This window comes from Gorilla gorilla, chromosome 20 (assembly GCF_029281585.2).
Source record: "Gorilla gorilla gorilla isolate KB3781 chromosome 20, NHGRI_mGorGor1-v2.1_pri, whole genome shotgun sequence".
Lineage (NCBI taxonomy): Eukaryota > Metazoa > Chordata > Mammalia > Primates > Hominidae > Gorilla > Gorilla gorilla.
Genome location: NC_073244.2, coordinates 43980202 through 44006428, shown reverse-complemented (window position 1 = coordinate 44006428; position 26227 = coordinate 43980202). Strand labels below are relative to the sequence as shown.

Sequence of the window (26227 nt, the reverse complement as noted above, 5' to 3'; positions counted from 1 at the left end):
GTCAAGTTATCTTAGTATTTTCTAAGACAGATGGCATCTTTGTGCTTATTTTTTGTTTTTGTCTTTTTTTCGAGACAGGGTCTCGCTTTGTTGCCCAGGCAGGAGGACAGTGGCGCAATTGTGGCTCACGGCAGCCTCAACCTTCCGGGCTCAAGCAATCCTCCCACCTCACCCTCCTGAGTAGCTGGGACTACAGGCATGAGCCACCACGCCTGGCTAATTTTTTAATTTTTTTGTAGAGATGGGGTCTTGCCATGTTGCCCAGGCTGATCTCGAAATCCTGGACTCAAGCAATCCTCCCACCTCAGCCTCCCAAAGTGCGGGGACTACAGGTGTGAGCCACTGTGCCTGGCCTGTGTCTATTTTTTGAATGGGCAATTTGTACCTTTTGATCCCCAGCCCCTGCTTCCCTCACTAGATGCAGCTGCTGCCATCATTTTCTTGTATCCTCCCATTGTTGGGCCTTCCATATACAAACACAGCCTGTTCTGCCTCATGCATGTTGAGTTTTCAACTTTAAATTTTTTTTTTTTTTTTTTTTTTTTTTTTTTTGAGATGGAGTCTCACTCTGTCATCCAGGCTGGAGTGCAGTGGTGCAATCTCGGCCCATTGTAACCTCCACCTCCTGGGTTCAAGCGATTCTCGTGCCTCAGCCTCCCGAGTAGCTGGGATTACAGGTGTGTGCCACCACACCCAGCTAATTTTTGTATTTTTAGTAGAGACAGGGCTTCACCATGTCGGCCAGGATGGTCTGGATCTCCTGACCTTGTGATTCACCCCCCTTGGCCTCCCAAAGTGCTGGGATTACAGGTGTGAGCCACTGTGCCCGGCCGTCGAGTTTTCAACTTTAAGTGGGAACTTCAGACTTCATACTTTCTGTGTGCAGAAGACATACGCAGTGATTATAAACAAACTGTACATCTGCCAAAAAAAAAGGCGGGGGGGAGGGAGGAACAAAGGAAAGGAGGAAGGAACTGTTGCGCAGTTATTTATTTACATTGGAAGCAGCCCTCGCAGTACAGGTATATGAAGGCCAGACCTGATGAACAGCAGGTGAAACTCCGGGAACCCAGGGCTTAGGATACACAGTGCTTCCTTGTACATTTGTTTCCTTCAGATGGTCACATCCACCACTGAAGCTTTTTAGAAGGCACTTTCCATGACGGAGGTCAAGGTCGCACATTAAAATCGGCCCTAATGCTTTTTGCTGAGTGTGAGTCCCTGACTCTCTTGCGAAGATCCCACCAGCCCTTTTCATCTTAGCAGAATGAAGGCAGTGCCCTCTGCGGCCCACTAACTTCGTAAGCTGAACTCAGACGCTAAGGCAGGACGACCCACGGGCTCCATTCAAGCCTCACCTCATCTTTCACTGGTTGCTGCTAGAGGAAATCCTTTTTCTTTTCTTTTTTTTTTTTGTTGTTTTCTTTGAGACGGAGTCTCGCTCTGGCGCCCAGGCTGGAGTGCAGTGGCACGATCTCGGCTCACTGCAACCTCCGCCTCCCAGGTTCAAGTGATTCTCATGCCTCGGCCTCCCAAGTAGCTGGGATTACAGGCACCTGTCACCATGCCTGGCTAATTGTTTCTATTTTTAGGGGTTTCTCCATGTTGGCCAGGCTGGTCTTGAACTCCTGACCTCAGATCCGCTGTCTTCGGCCTCCCAAAGTGCTGAGATTACAGGCGTGAACCAGTGCACCCGGCCCATTCTCTTGGTTTTTAAAGCTGAAAACAAGATCCTGGTGTTTGTGGTCTCGGGAGAAGATGCCGTGGCCCTGAGGCCAGCCCTCACCTGGGCTGTGTGAAGAAGGCATGGATCTGCTGTGCCACTGCTTGTCCGACCACCTGCTCCAGTTCCCCAATGGAAGCATTACTCAGTTGCTGGATGCTTGGAAACTTCTGGAGGAGAAGGGGAGCTTTAACTTTTCCAACTCCTGGGATCTGCTGCACGGTTCGAAGGAGCGAAGGCTCAGACAGCAGCAGGGCCCGTTTCTTCCCGAGAAGAGGGTTCTTACTGGGCTCTTTGGTTTGCTCTTGAACCTGAACCGCAATGAAAGCAACAGCATGTGAGCGCCCTCTGGAGGACTGGCCGTTTTCTTAAAATATGTTTTGTAGAAATTGCGTTTTTCTATTTGGCTCAGCTTGACTTATGGGAACAAATGTTTTCATATATCATGAATATAATTTCTCAGACATCAGTAAAATTATTGAAAGGTGAACCACACAAAGGAGTTAAGACATTAATTTACAAAAACGTGCGTTTTCAGAATGTTTAGAAAAACACACTGAGGAATTCAAACACTTTCTGTTGGTCCATTAAGATACATTTCAGTTGTGCAGGATTAAATGATGGCTACACCTAAACTAGGCCTACTTCACGCAGGAGCTGCAGGAAGCCTGCCTCAAAGGAGAAACCTGGTCTAGTTAGTGGTGGTTATACTAAGGCGGACAACAGCGTTATATCAAGGAAAGTTAGGAACGGTGACGCAAGGGATATGGTAGAGAGGGATCTGTGAACCATTCATGGCTGCTTGCATCTTCAATGTGGCTCTCAACTCTAGCTCCACATCAGAGGGGGTGATTTAAAAACAACACACACATAACAAAACAAAAGTGAAAAAAACAACACACACACACAATTGACGTTCCCCATGCTGGGATCAGAGGCGTAAGCTACTAAACTGATTTTAAAAATAAGTGTTGGCGGCCGGGCGCGATGGCTCACGACTGTAATCCCAGCACTTTGGGAGGCTGAGGCGGGCACAACACCTGAGGTCGGGAGTTCGAGACCAGCCTGACCAACATGGAGAAACCCCGTCTTTACTAAAAATACAAATTAGCTGGGTGTGGTGGCGGGCACCTGTAATTCCAGCTACTCGGGAGGCTGAGGCAGGAGAATCACTTGAACTCAGCAGGAGGAGGCTGCAGTGAGCTGAGACTGCGTCATTGCACTCCAACCTGAGCAACAAGAGCGAAACTCCATCTCAAAAAAAAAAAAAAAAAAAGTGTTGGTTGGTGTGGTGGCCCAGAACTTTGGGAGGCCGAGGCAGGCAGATCACCTGAGGTCAGGAGTTTGAGAGTAGCCTGGCCAACATGGTGAAACTCTTATCTCTACTAAAAATACAAAAATACAAAAATTAGCTGGGCATGGTGGTGGGTGCCTGTAATCCCAGCTACTAGGGAGGCTGAGGCAGGAGAATCGCTTGAACCCAGGAGGCAAAGGTTGCAGTAAGCTAAGACTGCACCACTGCACTCCAGCCGGAATGACAGAGCAAGACCCTATCTAAAAAAAAAAAAAACTGGCCAGGCGTGGTGGCTCACACCTGTAATCCCAGCACTTTGGGAGGCCAAGGTGGGCGGATCATGAGGTCAGGAGTTTGAAACCAGCCTGGCCAATATGGTGAAACCCTGTCTACTAAAAATACAAAAATTAGCCGGGTGTGGTGGCGCGTGCCTGTAGTCCCAGCTACTCGGGAGGCTGAGGCAGAAGAATGGCTTGAACCTGGGAGGTGGAGATGGCAGTGAACCAAGATTGTGCCACTGCACTCTGGCCTGTAGGACAGAGCGAGACTCCGCCTCAAAAAAAAGGGAAAAAAAAACTTGCACAAGGTGCTGATGCTTAACAAAAATATGGGATGAGACAAAGCAGCTTCTAGTTGACATTTTCTTTCTTTCTTTTTTTTTTTTGAGACAAAGTTTCGCTCCTGTTGCTCAGGCTGGAGTGCAATGGAGCATCTCCACTCACTGCAACCTCCGCCTCCTCGGTTCAGGTGATTCTCCTGCCTCAGCCTCCCCAGTAGCTGGGATTACACGCACCCGCCACCACGCCCAGCTAATCTTTGTATTTTTAGTAGAGACAGGGTTTTGCCATGTTGGCCAGGCTGGTCTTGAACTCCTGGCCTCAAGTGATCCTCCCACCTCCGCCTCCCAAAGTGCTGGGATTACAAGCGTGAGCCATCACGCCTGGCCTCTAGGTTGACATTTTCACCAGCGAAAGGGCAGGATGATGACTGATGGAGCCATCACACCCTGAGAATCTAAAATCAGGTCTCCAACTTGTATACTTTGTGATACACTTGCCTAGAGTGGGTGACAAGCTGAGCTGGCTGCAGAGGCAGCTTCCACATTTAAATTCCTCGAAGAGATTTTATAAACCAACTCAGAGAATGACATAGATTGGATTGATGGTTGCTTCTGGAGGGCAGCTGAGTGTCCATGAGGACAGGACTACCATGAAGGTGTAGGAATCGGTACTCACCAACTGGATGACGAGGCAGGATGCTTCCATCTGGCTGGCCACTGGAAGCAGCACCATTCCAAGGTCCAGCACAGTAAACTTCTGTAGGGCTGGGAAGTATTGTTCACTCATCCGGGTTTTTTCAACGACTACAATTCCTTTAAGATTATTGGACTTGAAAGGAAAAAAGACAGTAAGTCATTTTGCAACCAAATTGCTTTTCAGGTTAAGAATGCGATCACTTCATGCCTGACCTGGCCAATGATTTTAAATAAATGATACCAAGGGACGGAGGGAAGGGTGGGGTGAGACAAATCAATGTTCGAGTTTCTTTAATCCAATACTTACATTTCTTTTTTGTTTTTGTTTTTTGTTTTTTGAGTTGGAATCTCACTCTGTCACCAGGCTGGAGTGCAGTGGCGTGATCTTGGCTCACTACAGCCTCTGCCTCCCAGGCTCAAGCAATTCTCCCATCTCAGCCTCCCTAGTAGCTGGGATTACAGGCGTGTGCCACCATACTCAGCTAATTTTTGTATTTTTAGCAGAGACAGGATTTCACCATGTTGGCCAGGCTGGTCTCCAACTACTGACCTCAGGTGATCCACCCGCCCTGGCCTCCCAAAGTGCTGGGATTACTGGCGTGAGCCACGGCACCCAGCCTAATACTTACATTTCTAACCCGAACAAGCCTCTTTCTGTAGCCATTTCCTGCCACCAAATCAGCTTCGGTGACATAAAGAATGCAGCATCTGTTCGACAGATAAAAGTCTGGTGTCAAGCCATCCTCGAAAATGAGCTTAATTTTCCCTTAAAATACAGAGAAGAAAATGAGTTCCATAAGCTTTGGATGAAAAGATGGCAATAATAGGCAGATTTTTTTTTTTTAATATGTCAGGGGAGGAAAGGGCTGGCAGAGGGCAGGCCACCGACCTTGCATCTCCTGCGCTAGCTGTGACCCGCGCCATTTCTCATTGGCCACAATATGCCCCAAAGGCACGTGCACGGGGCCCGTATCATCAGGGGGGTTCTTTTCCATGGATGGTCTCCACCTAAGGAGGGAAAAGCCAGGCGGCACTTGAGCAGGCTCTCCCGCACACCGCCCTGCATTCCACTCCAAGCCAGGGCCTCTGGAGCAGGATCCCCTCTGCAGACTGAATTATTTGTCAAAGAACTGTCAAATAAGATTCCCTTTATAATTACTAATAAGAAAACACGGGCTGGGCGCGGTGGCTCACACCTGTAATCCCAGCACTTTGGGAGGCTGAGCGAGGCGGGTGGATCACAAGGTCAGGAGTTCAAGACCAGCCTGGCCAAGATGGTGAAACCGCGTCTCTACTAAAAATACAAAAAAATTAGCCGGGCTTGGTGGTGGGCACCTGTAATCCCAGCCACTTGGGAGGCTGAGGCAGAGAATTGCTTGAATCCGGGAGGCGGAGGTTGCAGTGAGCCGAGATCGTGCCACTGCACTCCAGCCTGGGCGACAGAGCGAGACTTGTCTCAAAAAAAAAAAAAGAAAAAGAAAAAGAAAAAGAAAAAAAAAACACAAAGGCCTGAATGAAGGCCAGGCTGGAGAGGGGATGTGTGGTGGTGGAGGTGGTAATGGCATTGGATTCCAATAATGCCAGAGGCACGATCAGATTGAAGTTTTAAAAGAATCCTGGGCTGGGCATGGTAGCTCACGTCTGTAATCCCAACATCGGGCAAGGCTGAGGCGTGAAGATCGCTTGCGCCCAGGAGTTCGAGACCAGCCTGAGCAATACAGCGAGATCCCGTTTGCCAATTATTTGTGGCGAAACAAATTCTCTAAGAACCAGGAGATTCCTGTCCTGGTGTCCGCGTCCTTCATTTTCATCACGTGCCTAGCCCCTAATACCCCAGCTGGATCCGCACCGTGGCTCCTCAGTCCAGTCCAAGGCCCGAATACAGCCGGCAGGAACACCACCGTCCCAGTCTAGAGATCATGTTACTAGCGGCCGCGCCACCTTCCGGGTTCAAGCCCTGGGTGCTCGCCCAGTCCTTCATCCAGCCCGCCCTCCGCCTCCCGCAGCGCCGGATAGGCTGTGGCGTCAGAAATGGACGTCTAACCTGACCAATAAGAGAACGGATAAGGGCGGACGTTTCCCCCCTGACGGGGATTTGAACGGTACCCGCTGGTTGCCGAGAACGACCGGTGTGGAAGTAACCTTAGCTCTGATTGGTCGAGGGCCGAGCTGAGCCAATGGCCGACGTGGTTGCTGCAAAGTCCATTGCGAAGAGAAAGCGTGAGGGGCTGGGCCTGCGGCGGGCTTTAGGGAGTGGTCCCTGGCTGTGGATAGATCTGCTGATGAGTACAGCCCCCGGTCCATTTTCCTCGCTCTGCAAGGATGCTCCTGGGATTTCGGAGAGGCCGCAGGAGCCATTTCGTAAGTAGATGCTCGCCCGCCGCGCGCGGGGCTCTATGGGGCCGGGAATTAGGGGTAAAGGATTGGGGCGGGTTGGGGTTTGCCCTGAGATCCAGTCAAGGGGGCGTCACAAGAGAAAGTGGTTTTCAGTTGAGGAAGCCTTGATTTTTCGTGTTCTAAACTTTTTTTTTTTTTTTAAGAAAGAGGGTCTCGCTCTGTCGCCCAGGCTGGAGTGCAGTGGTGCGATCATAGCTCACTGCATCCTCGAACTCCTGGGCTCAAGCGATCTTCCCACCTCAGCCTCCCGAGTAGCTGAGACTACAGGCGCGCGCCACTACTCCTGGCTAATTGTTCAATATTTTTGTGGAAACAGGGATCTTGCTATGTTCCTATGGTGGTTTTGAGCTCCTTAGCCTCCTACAGTGTTGGTATCACAGGCGTGAGCCACTGTGCCCGGCCTTAACCATCTTCTGCCCCAGGGTCGGCCACAGTTGGACAGGAGCACCCTGCCTCCCCTGCAGCATTCGTCCCCGTGCCCGGAGTTAACTCCTGGACGACGTACACCTGCTGCACTGCTGGATATAGTGATCTTTCATTTTTCCCTCCACCACCCACCATGTATACACCCCATCAGGAAGTCCCATCCGATCTACCCACTACATACATCTGCCAGCTGTTCCCATCTCCACCCACACCCCGGCCTCCAGCATCTACCCGGACTGCTACGGCAGATCCTCACTGGTTTCTCTGCTTCCACTCTCGCCCTTCCCCTGGGTCCATTCTCCACGTAGCAGCCAAGGGGATTCTTATATTTATTTATTATTTAATTTAGTTTTAGAGACAGGGTCTTGTCCTGATGCCTAGGCTGGAGTACAGTGGCATGATCATAGCTCACTGTGGCTTCAACCTCTTGGGCTCAAGTGATCCTCCTGCCTCAGCCTCCTGAGTAGCTGGGACTACAGGTGTGCACCACCACACCTAGGTATTTTTTATTTATTTTATTTTTTGCCTCACACTCTGCAAAGTCTCAATGCCTGGCTAATTTTAAAAATTATTTTGTAGAGGCCACGCGAGGTGGCTCTCACCTGTAATCCAGCACTTTGGGAGGCTGAGGCGGGCGGATCATTTGAGGTCAGGAGTTCAAGATTAGCCTGGCCAACATGGTGAAACCCCATCTCTACTAAAAATACAAAAATTAGCAGGTGTGGTGGTGGGCACCTGTAATCCCAGCTACACGGGAGGTTGAGGTGGGATAATCGCTTAAACCCGAGAGGCAGAGGTTGCAGTGAGCCAAGATTGTGCCACTGCACTCCAGCCTGGGTGACAAAGCTAGACTCTGCCTCAAAAAAACATAATTTTTTTTTTTTTTTTGGTAGAGATGGGGTCTGGGTATGCTGCCCAGGCTGGTCTTAAACCTTGGCTCAGGCAATCCTCTCACCTTGGCCTCCAGAGTGTTGGGATTACAGGTGTGAGCCACTGCATCTGGCCTGAGTTTTTATTTAAAGCCCCAAACATTAATGAGTTCCTGCTGTGTGCTGATACCCACAACTGACAGCTTATGGCCACACGGTCTGTAGGATAGACAAGCCCATAAATAATTCTGTACACAATGGTAAAACAAGAACTGCTGTTGACGTGTGTACCAGAAGGGCAGCGACGTCAGCCTGGAGAGTTGGCCTGGGCCTGGCAGGGAGTAAGGAAAGAATTCTGGGTGCAGAAGACAGCAAATACCAAGGCCTAAAAAAGAATGAATTATTTGCTGTTTGGGAAATGGAAGCCCACGCTGAGTGCTGAAGCACAGGGACTCTGCCCAGGAAGAGGAGGGGAAGCAAGAAATGAATTTGGGTCCTTGTGATGGCAGTGGCTGCTGCCATCACGCTGTGTGGCTAGGGCTGCACACTTCATAGAGCCGGTGGAAGCCCCGCCCCTCGTGAGTTGGGACCGGAGCCGCAAACCGCTGCTGCAGACCCAGGCCTTCTGCTCTACAGAGCAGGCAGGAGCCCCACCCTCTTGGGCAGGGCTACAGCCACCCAAACTGCAGCTGTGGATCCGGGCCTCTCTGTGCTCTCGGGGGAGCCGGGAACAGGCAGAATTTGCCCTTCCAGATGCAGCTGCAGCCGCGCAGGCAGGAGCCGGGGACAAGCGGGAGCCCTGCCTCTTCCAAGTTGGCGGGGTGGGAGCTCCCAGGTGCAGCTGTGGCTGCCCTCCCAGGCACAGTACCAGGGCGTCTCTGCAGCCTGCACCATCGGCCACCCCAGGAAGGACAGCCCCCTTCACCCTCCATCCCTACAGGCTCAGGGGTGTCTGCTTCCACTGCCTGGCCTCTCTCCACTCCAGCAACTGCTCTGATCTTGGAGGGGGGTTGGAGCCAAGCCCTGGGGCCATGAATGGCGGCAGGAGGAAGGGGGTGGGGTCGCCAGTAAGGCCCCACCCTCAGGCCAGGGAGGGCCTGAAGGCTGGGGGCTGGGCTGCCAGTCCCTCTGACCAGAGTGGAAACTCGTGGAGCCTCTTCTGGGTCTGCCAATGGCCCAATCAGCACGCACTTCTTCCCTTCTGAGGTCCATAAAAACCCTGGGCTCAGCCAGAGCAGCGCAGAGAATAGCCAGAGGACAAAGAGGGTAGAGACGAGGGGACAGGATGACCAGCTGCAGAGAGCAGTACCCTCTCTGCTTATAGCTGGAGACGGTGGGGTGACCGGCTGCAGAGAGGAGTACCTTCTCCACTGAAAGCTACAGAGACCACCTGCCAGCAGAGAGGAGCTACATTCTGCTGCGAGCTTCAGAGACCTGCAGAGACATTGGAATGACTTGCCTGCGGAGAGGAGCCACTCTCTCCAGGGCCTCCTCTCTGCTGAGAGCTGAACGCTTGAGCTCATGGGACAATCTGTCTCCAGAGAGGAGCTACCCACTCCTCTGAGCTATTCTAACACTAAATAAAACTCTTCTTCACCCTTCACTTGTCTGCGTACCTCATTCTTCCTGGATGCAGGACAAGAACTCAGGCAAAGGCACTGTGGCCACAGAGGTTCCAGCCAGAAAAATCGACACCCCAAAAATCCCATAACACTTGGTAGGAACCAACCTATATCAGCTGATATGCCATGCTGGACATTTGCCTGCCGTTGAGAGAGTGGTGCTGCCCGTGAGGGTTTTTATGCCCGGTAGAGACAGGATTGACGAGGGGACCATAGTTAGGAATGATTGTGATGGTATGAGGGGGGGATTCACTCTTTAAAAAAAAAAAAATCTTATGCAGCCTTTTTGGAGGACCTGCTGGACGCCAGCCCTTGGGATTCAAAGGTTAAGAAAACCTTTTCTGGCCAGGTGCAGTGGTTCACACATGTAATCCCAGTACTTTGGGAGGCCAAGGCAGGCGCATTGCCTGAGGTCAGGAGTTTGAGACCACCCTGACCAACATGGTAAAACCCCATCTCTACCAAAATACAAAAATTAGCTAGGCATGGTGGCACATGCCTGTGGTCCTAGCTACTTGGGAGGCTGAGGCATGAGAATAGCTTGAACCCAGGAGGTGGAGGTTGCAGTGAGCCAAGATCGTGCCACCGCACTCCAGCCTGGGTGACAGACAAGACTGTCTCCAAAACAAGCAAACAAACAAAAACCCTTTCTTGTCGTGTAGCAGGTGGTGGAGGGGGGCAGGGAGGAAACATGGAAACTGTGGAATCACTTGACAAATACAAGGTGGCAGGCGCCACACAGAGGTAAACAGAGTGGGGGTATTGGGTAGAGACTGCTTGGAGCTTCTGCTCCTGTGGGTGGCCGTGCAAGTCGGTGGTGGGGGCTGTAGGAGATGACTGGAAGGTGTGCCCATCCCTCACTCCTGAAAGATGCCCCCACTCTGTGCCACCCTTCCCAGCCTTGTGTCTCGTGCTGACCACTACCTAACATTCCTGGGGCCACTGTCAGTGGGTGCTCCTCACTAGGCCTTGGGATTTCCTCCATCTGCTCTGGAAGCCCTTCCCATGGGAATTGTCCCCACCATGCCCCCAAGCCCCACCCTCGAAGATGCCTCTATTCTAGCAAAACGGAGAATCGTGCTTATGATTTCCGAGCACTGCAACCAATGTCTTGCTCCATTCCTTTGTTCATGCCATTCCCTCTTCCTAGAATGCTGTTCCGTCACATTTCCAAATGTGGGACCAGTGGGCATCTCTGAAAGCCAAGTCTAAACACCTGTGTGATTTTCTCGAAGGAAAGCATTTGAAATTCCCAGGCTGGCCCCAGACCTGGAGGAATCTTCCCTCCCTGCCCACCCCAGCACTTTGTGCTAATTACTGGCTTCGAATAGAAAACAATAGTGTTTTTATCCCACATCTCATTGATGCTCTTTTTTTTTTTGTCATTTTTAGTGAGAGCCTTTCTCCTGGCTCATTCCATAATTCTATGTTCTGTAATAATTATTTGGGTGTTTTTCCTCCCTTCTCACCACTTTGGGGATGAAGACAAGGTTTCTTCATTGCTGTCATGGTGTTTTGCCTCTAGTAGGTGTGAATTAATGGCTCGTGCCAAGAAAATGATTGGACTAGACCCAGAAACGTCTCAGAGACTCCCAGTTACAATTACCTAAAGCGGGGCTCTCTGACTTTCATTGTGTATAGAAGCTAGTTTTCATTACTCTCATCTTGGAGATAAGCCACCTAAAAGCTTATATTAAGCCCCTATGAGGTGTGAGGCAATGTGCTTAATGCTAGAGTTCCAGGATTGATAAAGATAAGAGAGTGGGCCAGGTGCAGCACTCGCACCTATAATCCCAACGCTTTGGGAGGCTGAGGTGGGAGGATCACTTGAAGCTAGAAGTTCGAGACCAGTCTGGGCAATGTAGTGAGATCCTGTCTCTACAAAAAAATACAAAAATTACCTAGGCATGGTGGTGAACATCTGTAGTCCCGTCTACTCCTGTGGCTGAAGCGGGAGTTTGAGGCTGTGGTGAGCTATGATTGTACCACTGCACTCCACTCTGGGCAACAGATCAAGACCCCATCTCAAAAACAAAACAAAGCAAAAAACAATAAGGATATCACTTGCTTCTCAGGAAGTCGCCCTGCTCTGCAGGGGGAGCCACATGAGACATCACTGGGGGGAGTGCTGTGGGACACGTGGAAGAGCTAGAGGGTGACTCTTGGGGACAGCCAGGGAAGCTCTGAGGAGGGAAGGACAAGAGGGCCACACAATGAGCAGCTATCATGATGCTCCTTGGCTGTGTGCACTTGTCTGGCCTGATGGGGACTGGGGATGGCAGGGGAGGAGTGAGCTTCTGATGGGTTTGGATCCATGGGTGGCCAGTGCAGGTGTCCCCTTGCAGGCCCAGGGAGAGTGATGACAAGACTCAGGTGATCCAGTGACCCAACCCAGTGACTTCTGTTGGATTTCATTTGTGCAGAAACACATCATCCATGGCCTTTTACCTGCAGCCAGCGTTGCTCCGAAGGCAGCTGTGCCACGCACACCTCCTCCCCGCAGCCCCAACCCGTCTCCAGAGAGACCAAGGTGAGTATCAGATGAGCAGGCACTGAGGTCACCCCTGTGCTCAGCCTCCAAGTACTGGATCCTGGAACTGCTCAAACTGCCCAGAAAAGTATAAGTAGGGTGGTTAGAATCATGTCCTTCAAAATGTTTACCACGATTCCATAATGATGCAATTAATATGGTGTCTCTGAGGATAATGGACTGACTTGAGGTCTCTCCTTTTCAGGTGCATGAACTTCTCACATTTCATGATTGAATGCGATGAGTATTTAAAAAAAATGTAAAGCATTAAAGCCCAAGTATTCAGGTTAACAGGGAATTTTGAATTATACACATAATTTTCTTTCTTTTTTTCTTCCTTCGAGACGGAGTCTTGTTCTGTTGCCCAGGCTGGAGTGCAGTGGCGCAATCTTGGCTCACTGCAGCCTCCACCTCCCAGGTTCAAGCAATTCTCCTGCCTCAGCCTCCGGAGTAGCTGGGATTACAGGCACATGCCACCACGCCTAGCTAATTTTTGTATTTTTAGTAGAGATGGGGCTTCACCATGTTGGCCAGACTGGTCTCAAACTCCTGACCTCTTTCTTAATCCACCTGCCTTGGCCTCTGAAAGTGCTGGGATTACAGACATCAACCACCACGCCCAGCCCATTTTCTTTTTTTTTTTTAATTATTAATTTTTTTTTCAAGGCAAGATCTTGCTCTGTTGCCCAGGCTGGAGTGCAGTGGTGCAATCATGGCTCACTGCAGCCTCCACCTCCCAGGCTCAATCAGTTCTCCCATCTCAGCCCCCCGGGTAGCTGGGACTACAGGCATGTACCACCATGCCCAACTAATTTTTCTATTTTTTATAGAGATAGGGTTTTGCCATGTTTCCCAGGCTGAAATCCTGGGCTCAAGCAATCCACCTGCCTCTGCCTCCCAAAGTGCCTGGGATTACAGATGTGAGCCACTGTGCCTGGCCAAAACAAAAAGTTTTTTTTGAGATATGGTCTCATTCTGTTGCCCAGGCTGGAGTGCATTGGTGCCAACGTGACTCACTGCAGCCTCAACCCCCTAGCATCAAGCGATCCTCCTGTCTCAGCCTCCTGAGTAGCTGGGACTACAGGTGCACACCACCATGCCTGGCTAATTTTTTAAATTTTCTGCAGAGATGGAGGTCTCACTATGTTGCCCAAGTTGGTCTTGAACTCCTAGGGTAAACTGATCCTGGGAGGCAGAGGCAGGAGAATTGCTTGTGCCCAGGAGTTTAAGATCAGCCTGGGCAACATAGCAAATCCTTATCTATAGCAAAAATCAAAAGAAAATAAATTATCTGAGCATGATGGTGCATGTCTGCAATCCCAGATACTCGGGAGGCTAAGGCTGGAGGATCACTTGAGCCCAAGAGGTCAAGGCTGCGGTGAGCTATGATCATATCACTGCACTGCAGCCTGAGCAACAGTGAAGCTGTTGTGAGTGAGGCCCTGCCTCTAAAAAAGTTTATTTTAAAAAGATAATTAATAGGGTAGCTCCTGAAAAAGAAAAAAAGATAATAAATATATCTATCATTCTGACAAGGGTCCTCATGCTCCTTTGTAATTCCTTCCCCCTGCCCCTCTCTGCCACCTTTCATGCTCCTGTTCATCCCCAGGCAACCTCTCATCTCCTTTCTCACACTATGGATTAGCTTGTATTTTCTAGAATTTTATATGAGTGGAATTACATAAAATACACTGCCTTCCTTCACTCAGCATGATTATTCTGATTCACGCATGTTCCGAAAGTCAATAATTCATCCTTTTCCTTACTGAGTAGTATTTCATTATATGAATATGCCACAGTTTGTTTATCCATTCTCCTGTTGATGGATATTTAGTTTGTTTCTAATTTTTGGTTACTAGAATAAGGCTGCTGTAAACATTTACACACTGGCTGAGTGTGGTGGCTCACGCCTATAATCCCAGCAATTTGGGAGGCTAAGGCGGGCAGATCACCTGAGCTTAGTAGTTTGAGACCAGCCTGGTCAACACGGTGAAAACCTATCTCCACTAAAAATACAAAAATTAGCTGGGTGTGGTGGTGCACTCCTGTAGTCCCAGCTACTGGGGAGGCTGAGGCACGAGAATCGCCTGAACCCGGAGGCAGAGGTTGCAGTGAGCCAAGATCACACCACTGTACTCCAGCCTGGGCAACAAAGCGAGACTTATATCTCAAAAAAAAAAAAAATGTATACACAAATGTTCGGATATATACTTTCATTTCTCGGGTAAATATCTATAACTCGGCCTTATACTTGGCAGGTATTTAATTTATTAAGGAACTGTCAAACTATTTTCCAAGGTCATTGTCCCATTTATGTTCCCACCAACAGTATATGAGTCCAGTTGCTTCATATTCTCACCAACACTTGGTTTGGTCAGTGTGTGTGTGTGTGTGTTCATGTGCATGCATGTGAGAGTGTGTGTGTGTGTGTGTGTGTGTGTGTGGTCTTCTATAACTTGGACAGTCAGTGGTTAGTTTTCATCCACATTGACTGTAGGTTTTTGAAAGTGGTGACAGTTGCATAGCTAACCAATGTACAGAGCTTGTTTGATCAATCTTCATCTTCATTACGCTTTCTGGACAGTGGTACACAGATAGGGTGAGGGATATTCCTTACTCCTTTGTCTGAGACAGCTTTGTTGAGCCTGGCATCAATGCACACATCTGGAGTTCCTAGCTCTTTCATGGGAAATTTCCAGATCTCTTTGTGTATGCCAGGGGCAGTGTCTTAAAGCACACTCCATAGGTGTGCTCATGAGTGCTGATAGTGTGCTTTCTGGTCACAACCTTGTTGACGACAGAACAACCCTTCTTATTGCCCTCCTTTGTGGAATCCATTCTCATAGGCCCAGTTTAGAATAAAAGAGCACAAGGGGTTGTCTTGGTCAGTTTTTAAAATTTTGGACATTTCATGAGCGTGTACTAGTATTTCATTGTGGTTATTTTTGTTTTTTTGTTTTTGAGATGGAGTCTGTTATTTTTGATCAGAGTCTCATTCTGTCACCCAGGCTGGAGTGCAGTGGAACGATTTCAGCTCACTGCAACCTCCGCCTCCTGGATTCAAGTGATTGTCATGCTTCAGCCTCCTAAGTAGCTGGGATTACAGGCATGCACCACCACACCCGGCTAATTTTTGTCTTTTTAGTAGAGATGGGGTTTCGCCATGTTGGCCAGGCTGATCTCAAACTCCTGACCTTAAGTGATCCACCCACCTCGGCCTCCCAAAGTGCTGGGATTACAGGCGTGAGCTACCGCGCCTGGCCTTATTTTGCATTTCTCTAATGGCTAATGGTATTGAGCGTTTTTTTCATGTGCTTATTTGTCATCTTTGTATCTTTTTTAGTAAAGCATCTGTTCACATCTTTTGCCCATTTATAAAAATTGGGCATTCCTTGTTGGTCACAAGTTCTGTTGCAGATCTAAGAACCATCTTGGGAAGGCCGTTGGACTCAGGATCATGTTCAGTTGGAGGCAATGACATTTTTCATCCAGGAGACGTAAACAGAGACCTGGGTGAAGACTGTGGGTTTCCTGGAGACATCACAGCCCTGGCTTGTTTTCCATTATTGCATCCTGAGGGTTCGTTATATAGTATCAATACAAGTCTTTTATCAAATATGTGATTTGCAAGTCTTTTCTCTCTATCTATGGCTTGTCTTTTCATTCTCTTAAACAGTGCCTTTCAAAGAGCAGAAGTTATTAATTTTTATGAAGTCCAGCTTACAATTTTTTCTTTTATGGATCATGCTTTCAGTATCTCATATTGAAGAAATATTTACCTAACCTAAGGTCACAAAGGTTTTCTCTTATATTTTCTTCTAGAAGTGTTATGGTTTTAGGCTTTACAGTTAGGTCTGTAATCCGTTTAGAGTTAATGTTTGTAAATGGTGTGTGTATTAGTCTGTTCTCACACTGCTGTAAAGATACTACCTCAGATGTGGTAATTTATAAGCAAAGGAGATTTAATTGACTCACAGTTCTGCATGGCTGGGGAATCCTCAGGAAGCTAACAATCATGGCAGAAGGGGAAGCAGGCACGTCTTACATGGCGGCAGATGAGAGAGAGCGAGCATGTGAGAGCTCAGAAGAAACTACCATTTGTAAAACCATCTGCTCTTGTGAGAGCTCACTATCACAAGAACAGGATGGGGGAAACCACCCCCATAATCCAATCACTTTCCTCCTTCGACACATGGGGATTACAATTTGAGAGGAGATTTGGGTAATGGCACAGAGCCAAACCATATCAGTGTGTAAGGTATAGATCCATGATTTTTTTTTTTTTTTGCATATGGAAATTTGATTTTTCCAGCACTATTTGATGATAAGGCTGTGTAACAATTGCACCAAAATGTAGTAATTTAAAACAAAACAGCAGCTGGGCGTGGTGGCTCATGCCTGTAATCCCAACATTTTGGGAGCCTGAGGCAGGAGGATTACTTGAGCCCAGGAGTTCCAGACCAGCCTGGAGAACATATCGAGACCCCATCTCTACAAAAAATACAAAAATTAGCCAGGTGTGGTGGCGTGTGCCTATAGTCCCAGCTATTCAAGAGACTGAGGTGGGAGGATCACTTGAGCCCAGGAGGTTGAGGCTATACTGAGCTGTGATTGCGCCACTGTACTCCAGCCTGGGCAACAGAGTGAGATCGTCTCAAAAAAAAGCCCCAAAACCAAAATATAAAAAATGGTGGTTTTTATCCCACATCTGATTGATGCTCTTTTTTTTTTTTTTTTTTTTTGAGACGGAGTCTTGCTCTGTCGCCCAGGCTGGAGTGCAGTGGCGCGATCTCGGTTCACTGCAAGCTCCGCCTCCTGGGTTCCCGCCATTCTCCTGCCTCAGCCTCCCAAGTAGCTGGGACTACAGGTGCCTGCCACCACGCCCACCTAATTTTTTTTTTTTTGTATTTTTAGTAGAGACGGGGTTTCACCATTTTAGCCAGGATGGTCTCGATCTCCTGACCTCGTGATCTGCCCGCCTCGGCCTCCCAAAGTGCTGGGATTACAGGCGTGAGCCACCGTGCCCGGCCTGATTGATGCTCTTTAAAAAAATTTTTTTTCCATCTCCATTTCATTTTGGTTGTTTTCGGTTGTTTTTGCCTTTAATTTTACTGATCTTCTGCACCATATAATCTGTTAATCCCATCCAGTATACTTTCTATCTCTGATGTTGTCATTTTTATCTCATGAAGTTCAGATCTTTTTGTAATTGTCCATGTCTCTACTTGGCTTTTTGATTATATGAAATACAGCTGTAATAACTATCTGAATGTGCTTTTCTGCCAATTCTAACATATGTGTTCTGTTCTTAGTGGGTTTCAGTTGATGGTTGTCTTCATTATAGGTCATGGTTTGCTGTCTCTTTGCATGCCTACTTATCTAAGTGGATATAAGATCTTGTTGTGAATTTTACCTTGAGTGCTGGATAGTTTTGTATTCCTTAAAATATCTTGACCTTTGTTCTGGGATGCAGAACAAATATCTTGACCTTTGTTCTGGAAACAGATCTTTTGGGTCTTTTTTTTTTTTTTTTTGAGACAGAGTCTTGCCTTGTCACCAGGCTGGAGTATAGTGGCGTGATCTCGGCTCACTGCAACATCCACCTCCTGGGTTCAAGCAATTCTCCTGCCTCAGCCTCCCAAGTAGCTGGGACTACAGGCGCGTGCCACCACACCCAGCTAATTTTTGTATTTTTAGTAGAAACGGGGTTTCACCATGTTGGCCAGGATGGTCTCCATCTCTTGACCTCGTGATCCGCCCTCCTCAGCCTCCCAAAGTGCTGGGATTACAGTTGTGAGCCACTGTGCCTGGCCGGGTCTTTCTTATATGATTTGTTAGGTGGGGTGTGGAGCAGTGCCCAGCCAGGGCTAATTATTCCCCAGTACCCAGGCCAGACCTTTCTGAGTGCTGCACCCAGCATCTTGTGAATGATAGGTTTCTCCAGTCTTCCTGGTGGGAGCAGCTGCCGTCTTGGGCTGTGTGTAAGCACCTGGCACTGCTCCTCTGATCCTGGTGAATGGTTCTTCCTCCACTGTCCAGTAATTTCCTCACACTTGTGTGCTGCACTGTATCCCACTGAAACTGGGGGACCTTCTGCAGATCTCCTCGTTCTTTCTGTGCAGTTCTCTCCTTTCCGGCACTCTATCCTACACATTCTCTCAGCTCCATCTCTACAACTCAGGGAGTCTGCCTGGCTCCACCCATTCCTCCTCCTTGTGCTGTGACCTGGAAATTTTCCTAGGCAGCAAGCTGGGATGGTGGTCTTTTGTTTTGTTTTACTATTTTTTTTTTTGAAATGGAGTCTTGCTCTGTTGCCCAGGTTGGAGTGCAGTAGTGCAATGTAGGCTCATAGTAACCTCCACCTCCCGGGTTCAACGGATTCTCCTGCCTCAGCCTCCTGAGTAGCTGGGATTACAGGTGCACGCCACCACACCTGGCTAATTTTTTTGTATTTTTAGTAGAGATGAGGTTTCACCGTGTTAGCCAGGCTGGTCTCGATCTCCTGACCTTGTGATCCACCCACCTCGGCCTCCCAAAGTGCTGGGATTACAGGCATGAGCCACCGCGCCTGGCCTTGTTTTACTTTTTTAGGCAGAGGGTAAATCTGTTTACTCTAACTTTCCTGTAAAATATTCCTGAGTAATTCGCAAGTATTTTTAAAGTCCCCTTTTAAATCTTTTAGTCTTTCTATATCTCATTTTCTTTTTCCATTCTGATCTTCCATTCTAATAAGAAAACTACTTGAATGTAGGCTTTTGTGTCTGCCTGGATTAGAGGCCCTGTTCTACCTCCTATTGGCTAGGTAATCTTTACAAGTCATTTAATTTCTATGGAAAATGGGATGACAATAATATGTAGTCATACAGTTGTGTGAGAATCAAATGAGATTGTCTGATGGCCTGCGGTAGATGATGGGTGCAGAGTAAATGCTCAGTCGACACTGTCCAGCAGAAGGTAAGCCTTGATGAGTTTGTGTACCTTGTTCAGCATTCACCTGGAATGTTCATGTCTCACTGTCTCCATGGGATGTTTTTGTCCGCAGATCTGCTCTGGCAGCAGCCATTCTGGCGACAACATTGACTGGGCGGACGGTTGCTATTCCTCAGCCTCGTCAGAGATCCCGGTCTGAGAGTGATGTGAGCAGTGTTGAACAGGACAGCTTCATCGAACCCTATGCCACCACCTCACAGCTAAGGCCTCGGTAGGTACCAGATCGCCGCCTCTGCTTCCTCTGAGAGTGGAAGAGGGGCAGGCTCAGCCTGGTCTCTACGTGTATGTGTGCATGCATACATGTGTGTGCATGTGTACCTGTGTGGGTGCGTGGGTGCTCGTGCATGTATTTATGACTAGAGCCTTAGTCACTGGGTTTTCATCACCAATGTCAAACGGACACTGTCCAGCGACCTAATTGCTCTGCGATCTGGATTTCCTCCATAGTGGATCTTGTTAGATTTTGACTTGTATGGGTCCTGGCCATTTTCACAGCGGCACAGAGCTAATGAATTCAGCGCTGCTTCCAGCCCTTAGTAAGTTTCTTTGTGCAGCAACCTGAACAGTGAGAGTGGTCCCTCCTTACCTCTCACGTGTATCTCTGGACATTCACATTAATTTGATCTTCTTGGCAGCTGCAGTTTAGCCTTTTTTCTTCATCATCTTTTCCTTTGTTGCTTGTCCTGGGTTTGAGCTGACACAGGGCTAGGGGGTCAGGAAGGTTTCCTCCCAAGGAAGAGAGGGTCAAGGGGAGAGCTTAGGATGTACAGGAATCATCTAGGAACAGCTCAAGGGCTAGGCATGATCTTTGTGGGGCTGGGATGAGCTTTCCAGACAGAGACGAGGGAGTGTGACACAGGCGGCAGTGGAAAGAGGATGTTTGGGATGCGAGATGGGGCTGGAGGAGTGGGCAGGGGCCAGGCTGGGGGTGCCTTTGGTGTCCTGTTTAGAGGGTTGGTGTCTGCCTTTGGAATGGTGGGAAGACACTGGAGGTCTCTAAGGGTGCATGGGGCAGGGATGGGAGTAGGGATCCACGATCACATTTGTCTGTTTTTTTTTGTTTGTTTTTTTTGTTTTGTTTTGTTTTGTTTTGAGACAGAATTTCACTCTTGTTGCCCAGACTAGAGCACAATGGCACAATCTTGGCTCACTGCCTCCTGGGTTCAAGCCATTCTCCTGCCTCAGCCTCCTGAGTAGCTGAGACTACAGGCACACGCCACCACACCTGGCTAATTTTTGTATTTTTAGTAGAGATGAGATTTCGCCATGTTGGCCGGTCTGTAACTCCTGACATCTGGTGATCCGCCCACCTTGGCCTCCCAAAGTGCTGGGATTACAAGTGTGAGCCACTATGCCTGGCCTGTGTAGGCTTTTTTGATATACTAAATATTCTGTATTTTATATTTAGTAAAATCTATCCTTTTTTTCTTTACATTTTCTGTAATAATTGTAAATTTAGTAAGACCCTTCCTACTATTAGTATTATATAAATACTTAATGTATTTCCTTCTAGGGCTTGTTTTTATTTTTGTTTTGGCCAAAAATATTGCTACCATTTTGAGATATTTGAATTTAACCTTTTTTTTTTCCTGGTAAGCATTATACTTTGGCTGAATAAAAACTAAAAATGAGTAAATGGTTCTAAAATTCAGTGGAAAAAATAAGCACGTAAGACCATCAGAGGAGATGGTCTGACCCACAGGAGTGCTGGACTATCCCCATTGTATTTTATTTTTTGGCGGGGGGGATTTTTTTGTTTTGTTTTGACACAGGATCTCATTCTGTTGCACAGGCTGGAGTGCAATGGCACAATCATGGCTCACTGCAACCTCCTCTTCCTGGGGTCAAGTGATTCTCCTGCCTTAGCCTCCCAAGAAGCTGGTACCACAGATGCTTGCTACCGTGCTTGGCTAATTTATTTATCTGTTTTTATATTTATTTATTTATTTGTTTATTTGTTTATTTATTTATTTATTTTTGAGCCAGAGTCTTGCTCTGTCACTCAGGGTGGAGTGCAGTGGCATGATCTCAGCTCACTGCAACCTTTGCCTCCTCAGTTCTAGCAATTCTCCTGCCTCAGCCTCCAGAGTAGCTGGGACTACAGTTGTGCGCCACTACACCTGGCTAATTTTTGTATTTTTAGTAGAGACAGGGTTTCACCATGTTGGCCAGGCTGGTCTCAAACTCCTGGCCTCAAGCGATCTGCCCACCTTGACCTCCCAAAGTGCTGGGATGACAGGCGTGAACCACTGTGCCCAGCCCAGGCTAATTTTTATTTTTATTTTGTAGATACAGGGTTTCCTGATGTTACCCAGGCTGGGCTTGAACTTCTAGCTTCAAGAGATCCTCTCTCCTTGACCTCCCAAAGTGCTGGGATTATAGGTGTGAGCCATGCTCATGCACGCACGTACACTCAATTTCAAGAACTATTTCCGATTAAATCCGCAACCACCCCATCTCCTTTTCCATCAACCTAGGTAAACCTACCCTTGCCAAACCCTAAAAACAAGAGACTAAAAAGCAATCCAGTCAGAGCCCAGAAATTATATTTTAACCACGAACATCCCAACAGCTACCCCTCAATTGATGCAATAAAAAGCCATTGTGCCCAGCCCTGTTGTATTTTAAAACGTATAGATAAAGTAGCAAGAACAGTGTAGGACTAGTTGAGTGATACAGAGGTGCCCAGGAATGCCCTGAGGTGAACGTAGTGTTTCTACAAGCATACTGAATCTTTAATAAAGTCTGTCCCACAGCTCAAAGGGGAAGGAAAGGATTCAGTGCTATATTGATTAGCAGTACTAGAAATCAGCTTTGAGCCTTGCCTAAGTCATACACTAAAATAAATTCCTACTGAATGAAGGACTATACTCTATAGACACACAAATAAGACTATGAAATCCAATATCCAGTCTTATCACACCTCTTCAGGGATATGACTGCTATTTGCTTTTACACCAAAAATTTAGAAAGTAAAAAAACCTTTTTAATCGCTTCTATGTTTAAGAAATTTATATAAGCAAAATAATATTAATAGAACAGAAAAAACATTTATAGTAAAAGCAAAGTCAGGATTTTAATTTTAATAGATTAATTTTAGTAATTTCAAATTGGAATGGAAGTCAAGTGTGGTGGTTCACACCTCTAATCCCAGCACTTTGAGAGGCTGAGGTGGGAGGACTGCTTGAGATCAGGAGTTTGAGACCAGCCTGGGCAACAAAGTGAGACCCCCATCTCTACAAAAAAATACAAAAATCATCCTGGCATGGTGTTGCTCACCTGTAGTCCCAGCTGCTTGGCAGGCTGAGGCAGGAGGATCACTTCAGCCCAGGAGGTCAAAGTTGCAGTAAGCTATGATCTTGTCACTTCACTCCACCCTGGATGACAGAGTGAGACCCTGTCTCAAAAAAAAAAACAAAAAGAAAAATGAAAAAACAGGCTGGGTGCGGTGACTCACGCCTGTAATCCCAGAACTTTAGGAGGCTGAGATGGACGGATCACGAGGTCAGCAGATCGAGACCATCCTGGCCAACATGGTGAAACCCCGTCTCTACTAAAAATACAAAAAATTAGCTGGCGTGGTGGCAGGCGCCTGTAGTCCCAGCTACTCGGGAGGCTGAGGCAGGAGAATGGCATGAACCCGGGAGGTGGAGCTTGCAGTGAGCCGAGATGGAGCCACTGCACTCCAGCCTGGGGGACAGAGCGAGACTCCATCTCAAAAAAAAAAAAAAAAAAAGAACCAAATTGGAATGGAATGGACATACCAGAAGTAAAACAGACAAAGGACCTGAACACAAGTATATGGAAAAACATTCAGTCTCAGTAACAAATGCAAATTTAGACAGTGGGTTTTAAGTTGTTTTGGCAAGTTTTAGAAAATTATTACCAGTGTATTTATAGCTTGGAGAAATGATTTTGTGCAGTATATATGTAGACACAAAATGTTCACACCATTTGACTCAAGAATTTACTGTATGGGCCGGACACAGTGGCTCACTCCTGTAATCCCAGCAGTTTTTGAGGCTGAGGCGGGCGTATCACTTGAGGTCAGGAGTTCAAGACCAGCCTGGCCAATGTGGTGAAACCCCATGTCTACTAAAAATACAAAAATTAGCCAGGCATGGTGGCAGGCGCCTGTAGTCCCAGCTACTCGGGAGGCTGAGGCAGGAGAATCACTTGAACGCGGGAAGCGGAGGTGGCAGTGCACTCAGATCGCGCCACCACACTCCAGCCTGGGTGACAGAGCGAGACTCCATCTCAAATAAAAAAGATAAAGAAAAAAAGAATTTACTCTATGGCAGTTTGTTTTATGTGAGTAACCTTAAATACAGTAGGGGTTATCTGCACACAGATGTTTATTACAGGGTTATCTGCAACAATGGAAAGTGAAGGAAAAAAACCCCACCTAAGCAAGGAAAATGGCTGGTTAAGCTGGTATATCTAGTGGATTCCTACCTTTTAAAATGTTGACTATAAAAACTTATTAATAGGCTGGGGACAGTGGATCATACCTGTAATCCCAACACTTTGGGAGGTTGAGGTGGGTGGATCACTTCAGCTCTGGAGTTTGAGACCAGCCTGGGCAACATGGCGAAACCCCTTCTCTACTAAAAATACAAATAAACAAACAAACAAAAAATTAGCTGGGTATGGTGGAGTGCATCTGTAGTCCCAGCTACTCGGGAGGCTGAGGTAGGAGGATCACTTGAGCTGGGGAGGTGGATGCTGCAGTGAGCCAAGATTGCACCTCTGCATTCCAGCCTGTGTGGCAGAATGAGACCCTGTCTCAATTTAAAAAATAAAAATACTTATTAATAGCAGGCTGGGGCCAGGCACGGTGGCTCAGGCCTGTAATCCCAGCACTTTGGGAGGCCGAGGTGGGCAGATCATTTGAGGTCAGGAGTTCGAGACCATCCTGGCCAACATGGTGAAACCCCATCTCTACTAAAAATAGAAAAATTAGCCAGGTGTGGTGGCGAGTGCCTGTAATCCCAGCTACTCAGGAGGCTGAGGCAGGAGAATCACTTGAACCCGGGAGGCAGAGGTTGCAGTAAGCCAAGATTGCGCTACTATACTCCATCCTGGGTGACAGAGTGAGACTCTGTCTCAAAATAATAATAATAATAACAACAGGCTGGGCTCAGTGGCTCATGCCTGTAATCCTAGCACTTTAGGAGGCTGAGGCAGGCGGATCCCTTGAGCCAAGGAGTTCGAGACCAGCCTGGACAACATGGTGAAACCCCGTCTCTACAAAAAATACAAAAACTAGCTGGGCTTGGTTAGTCCCAGCTATTGGGAGGCTGAGATTGGAGGATCACCTGAGCCCAGAGAGATTGAGGCTACAGTGAACCATGATTGCACCACTTCACTCCAGCCTGGGAGACAGAGTGAGACCCTGTCTCAAAAAAAAAAAAAAAAAAAAAAAAAAACCCTTATTCATAACAAGACAAATTGTATATGTATGCAGTAACTCTAAAAACAGAAACTAGAAGGATATGCCAAGTGTACAAAGAGATGGGACGGTGGAAAATTTAATCTTTCAGCTTCTGTGTACTTTGTAGTATCACACATTTATGGTAAGGACTTGGAGGCAGTGCGTTTAATAGTTTAATACATGATATTGGCCAGGCGCGGTGGCTCACGCCTGTAATCCCAGCACTTTGGGAGGCCGAGGCGGGCGGATCACGAGGTCAGGAGATCGAGACCACCGTGGCTAACATGGTGAAACCCCATCTGTACTAAAAATACAAAAAAAAAAAATTAGCCAGGCGTGGTGGCGGGCGCCTGTAGTCCCAGCTACTCACGAGGCTGAGGCAGGAGAATGGCGTGAACCCAGGAGGCGGAGCTTGCAGTGAGCCGAGATTGCACCACTGCACTCCAGCCTGGGCGACAGAGCGAGACTCTGTCTCAAAAAAAAAAAAAAAAAAAAAAATGATATTTATCAGTGTCAAGTGTTAAGTGACTTTTGTTTGTTTTCCCCATGAATGTTCTAATACAGACCAAATTGGCAGAGTGAGATGGGAAGAAGATCTTCTTTGCCATCCTTTGAAACACTGGACTATGGGGACGAAGAGGACATTGAAACTCAGCTGTCATCCAGCGGCAAGGAACTGGGGGATGTCAGTGCCCGGGAGGACAGAGGAGGCCACAGTGATGACCTGTACGCTGTGCCACACAGAAATCAGGTGTTTTCTATGTTCCCAGTTTTCTTCTTGACATTCACCCTGATGTTAACTTTTGGTAAATTAGTGCATTGCTAAGGATTTCTTCTCTCTATTCTGCATTTGATAGCATTTGCTTTGGGGCTTATGTTTTTAAACGTGTCCAGCCTCATTTCTGTCTGGTTAGATTAAAACATAAACTTCTTTCTTTTATCTTGCAAAAACAAAGATTAACATCTTCATATTGTTAATGTGGACTTCCATTCACAGCTTAGCAATCTTGTTCTTTTCTTTGACCTTGGAAGCTAAATTTCCTATCACTTTTATGGTATCATTTTGCACACTGCAGCCTTTCTTTAAATTCATGCCTGACGGGGGAGATCGTCATGCATGTCTCAATGGGAGCTGACGTGCTTTGAGTGCTTACTATGAGCGCTCCCGTTTCTAACTCCTGTGTGCATTTATCTTAGCTGACCCCCACTTACTCGTTGAGGAATTCCGTTCATTGCCCTGTCACACATCAGGGAACTGCACACAGAGAGATTCAAGGAAACATACTTCTCCACTGCCAGCTGCTCTGTGAATCCCGAGTTTTAAACTGCTCCCAGGGTTTTGGAAACTAGATAATGACATTTGTTTAATGGCAAAATATAGCACCATATCCCTTTTTCCTTTTCTTTCTTTTCATTTCTTTTCTTTTTCTTTTTCTTTTCTTTTTTTTTTTTTTTTTTTTGAGACAGAGTCTTGCTCTGTCCTCCAGGCTGGAGTGCAGTGGCACCATTATAGCTCACTGTAGCCTCAACCTCCTGGACTCAAGTGATCCTCCCACCTCAGCCTCCCAAGTAGCTGGGACTACAGACACACACCACCATACGTGGCTATTTTTTGTGCTTTTTGTAGAGACAGCGTTTCTCCATGTTGCCTAGGCTGGTCTTGAACTCCTGACCTCAAGCGATCCGC

At 47.5% G+C, this 26227-nt stretch overlaps 2 protein-coding genes across 8 annotated transcripts in view; one reads left to right on the top strand and one right to left on the bottom strand.

Moving 5' to 3' along the window:
* Nucleotides 1-975: 975 nt before the first annotated feature.
* On the bottom strand, nt 976-6279 carry FAAP24 (FA core complex associated protein 24). 3 transcript variants are annotated; one of them, XM_031003943.2, is made up of 5 exons: nt 6122-6279; nt 5162-5280; nt 4902-4980; nt 4253-4405; nt 976-2034 (listed from the first exon to the last, which is right to left on the bottom strand). In XM_031003943.2, the coding sequence occupies exons 2-5, from the start codon at nt 5194-5196 to the stop codon at nt 1783-1785; spliced, it is 519 nt and encodes a 172-aa protein (XP_030859803.1). In that variant the 5' UTR covers nt 5197-5280; nt 6122-6279; the 3' UTR covers nt 976-1782. The 3 variants fall into 3 exon arrangements, with proteins under 3 accessions (XP_030859803.1, XP_030859802.1, XP_030859804.1); XM_031003942.3 differs by having other exon boundaries at nt 4902-5038; nt 6122-6276; XM_031003944.3 differs by lacking the exons at nt 4902-4980; nt 5162-5280 and having other exon boundaries at nt 6122-6252.
* Nucleotides 6280-6393: 114 nt separating this feature from the next.
* Nucleotides 6394-26227, top strand: part of CEP89 (centrosomal protein 89) — a 97153-nt gene continuing 77319 nt past the window's right edge. The window contains exons 1-4 of one of the 5 annotated variants that reach the window (XM_055368898.2): nt 6394-6633; nt 12010-12116; nt 19159-19317; nt 25105-25291. In XM_055368898.2, coding sequence (XP_055224873.1) covers nt 6595-6633; nt 12010-12116; nt 19159-19317; nt 25105-25291 — 492 coding nt within the window. In that variant the 5' untranslated portion in view covers nt 6394-6594. The remainder of the gene's footprint in view (nt 6634-12009; nt 12117-19158; nt 19318-25104; nt 25292-26227) is intronic. The other 4 variants (XM_055368901.2, XM_055368899.2, XM_055368900.2 and 1 more) reach the window with 4 other exon arrangements.

Excerpts from the sequence above, each read along its gene's own strand:
- FAAP24 (XM_031003942.3), bottom strand. The coding sequence starts at position 5,267 with ATGGAAAAGAACCCCCCTGATGATACGGGCCCCGTGCACGTGCCTTTG. Across the intron at positions 5,039-5,161 it reads GCTAGCGCAGGAGATGCAAG|GGAAAATTAAGCTCATTTTC; the intron begins GTCGGTGGCCTG and ends CTGTATTTTAAG. Across the intron at positions 4,406-4,901 it reads GGCTTGTTCGGGTTAGAAAT|TCCAATAATCTTAAAGGAAT; the intron begins GTAAGTATTAGG and ends TTTCCTTTCAAG.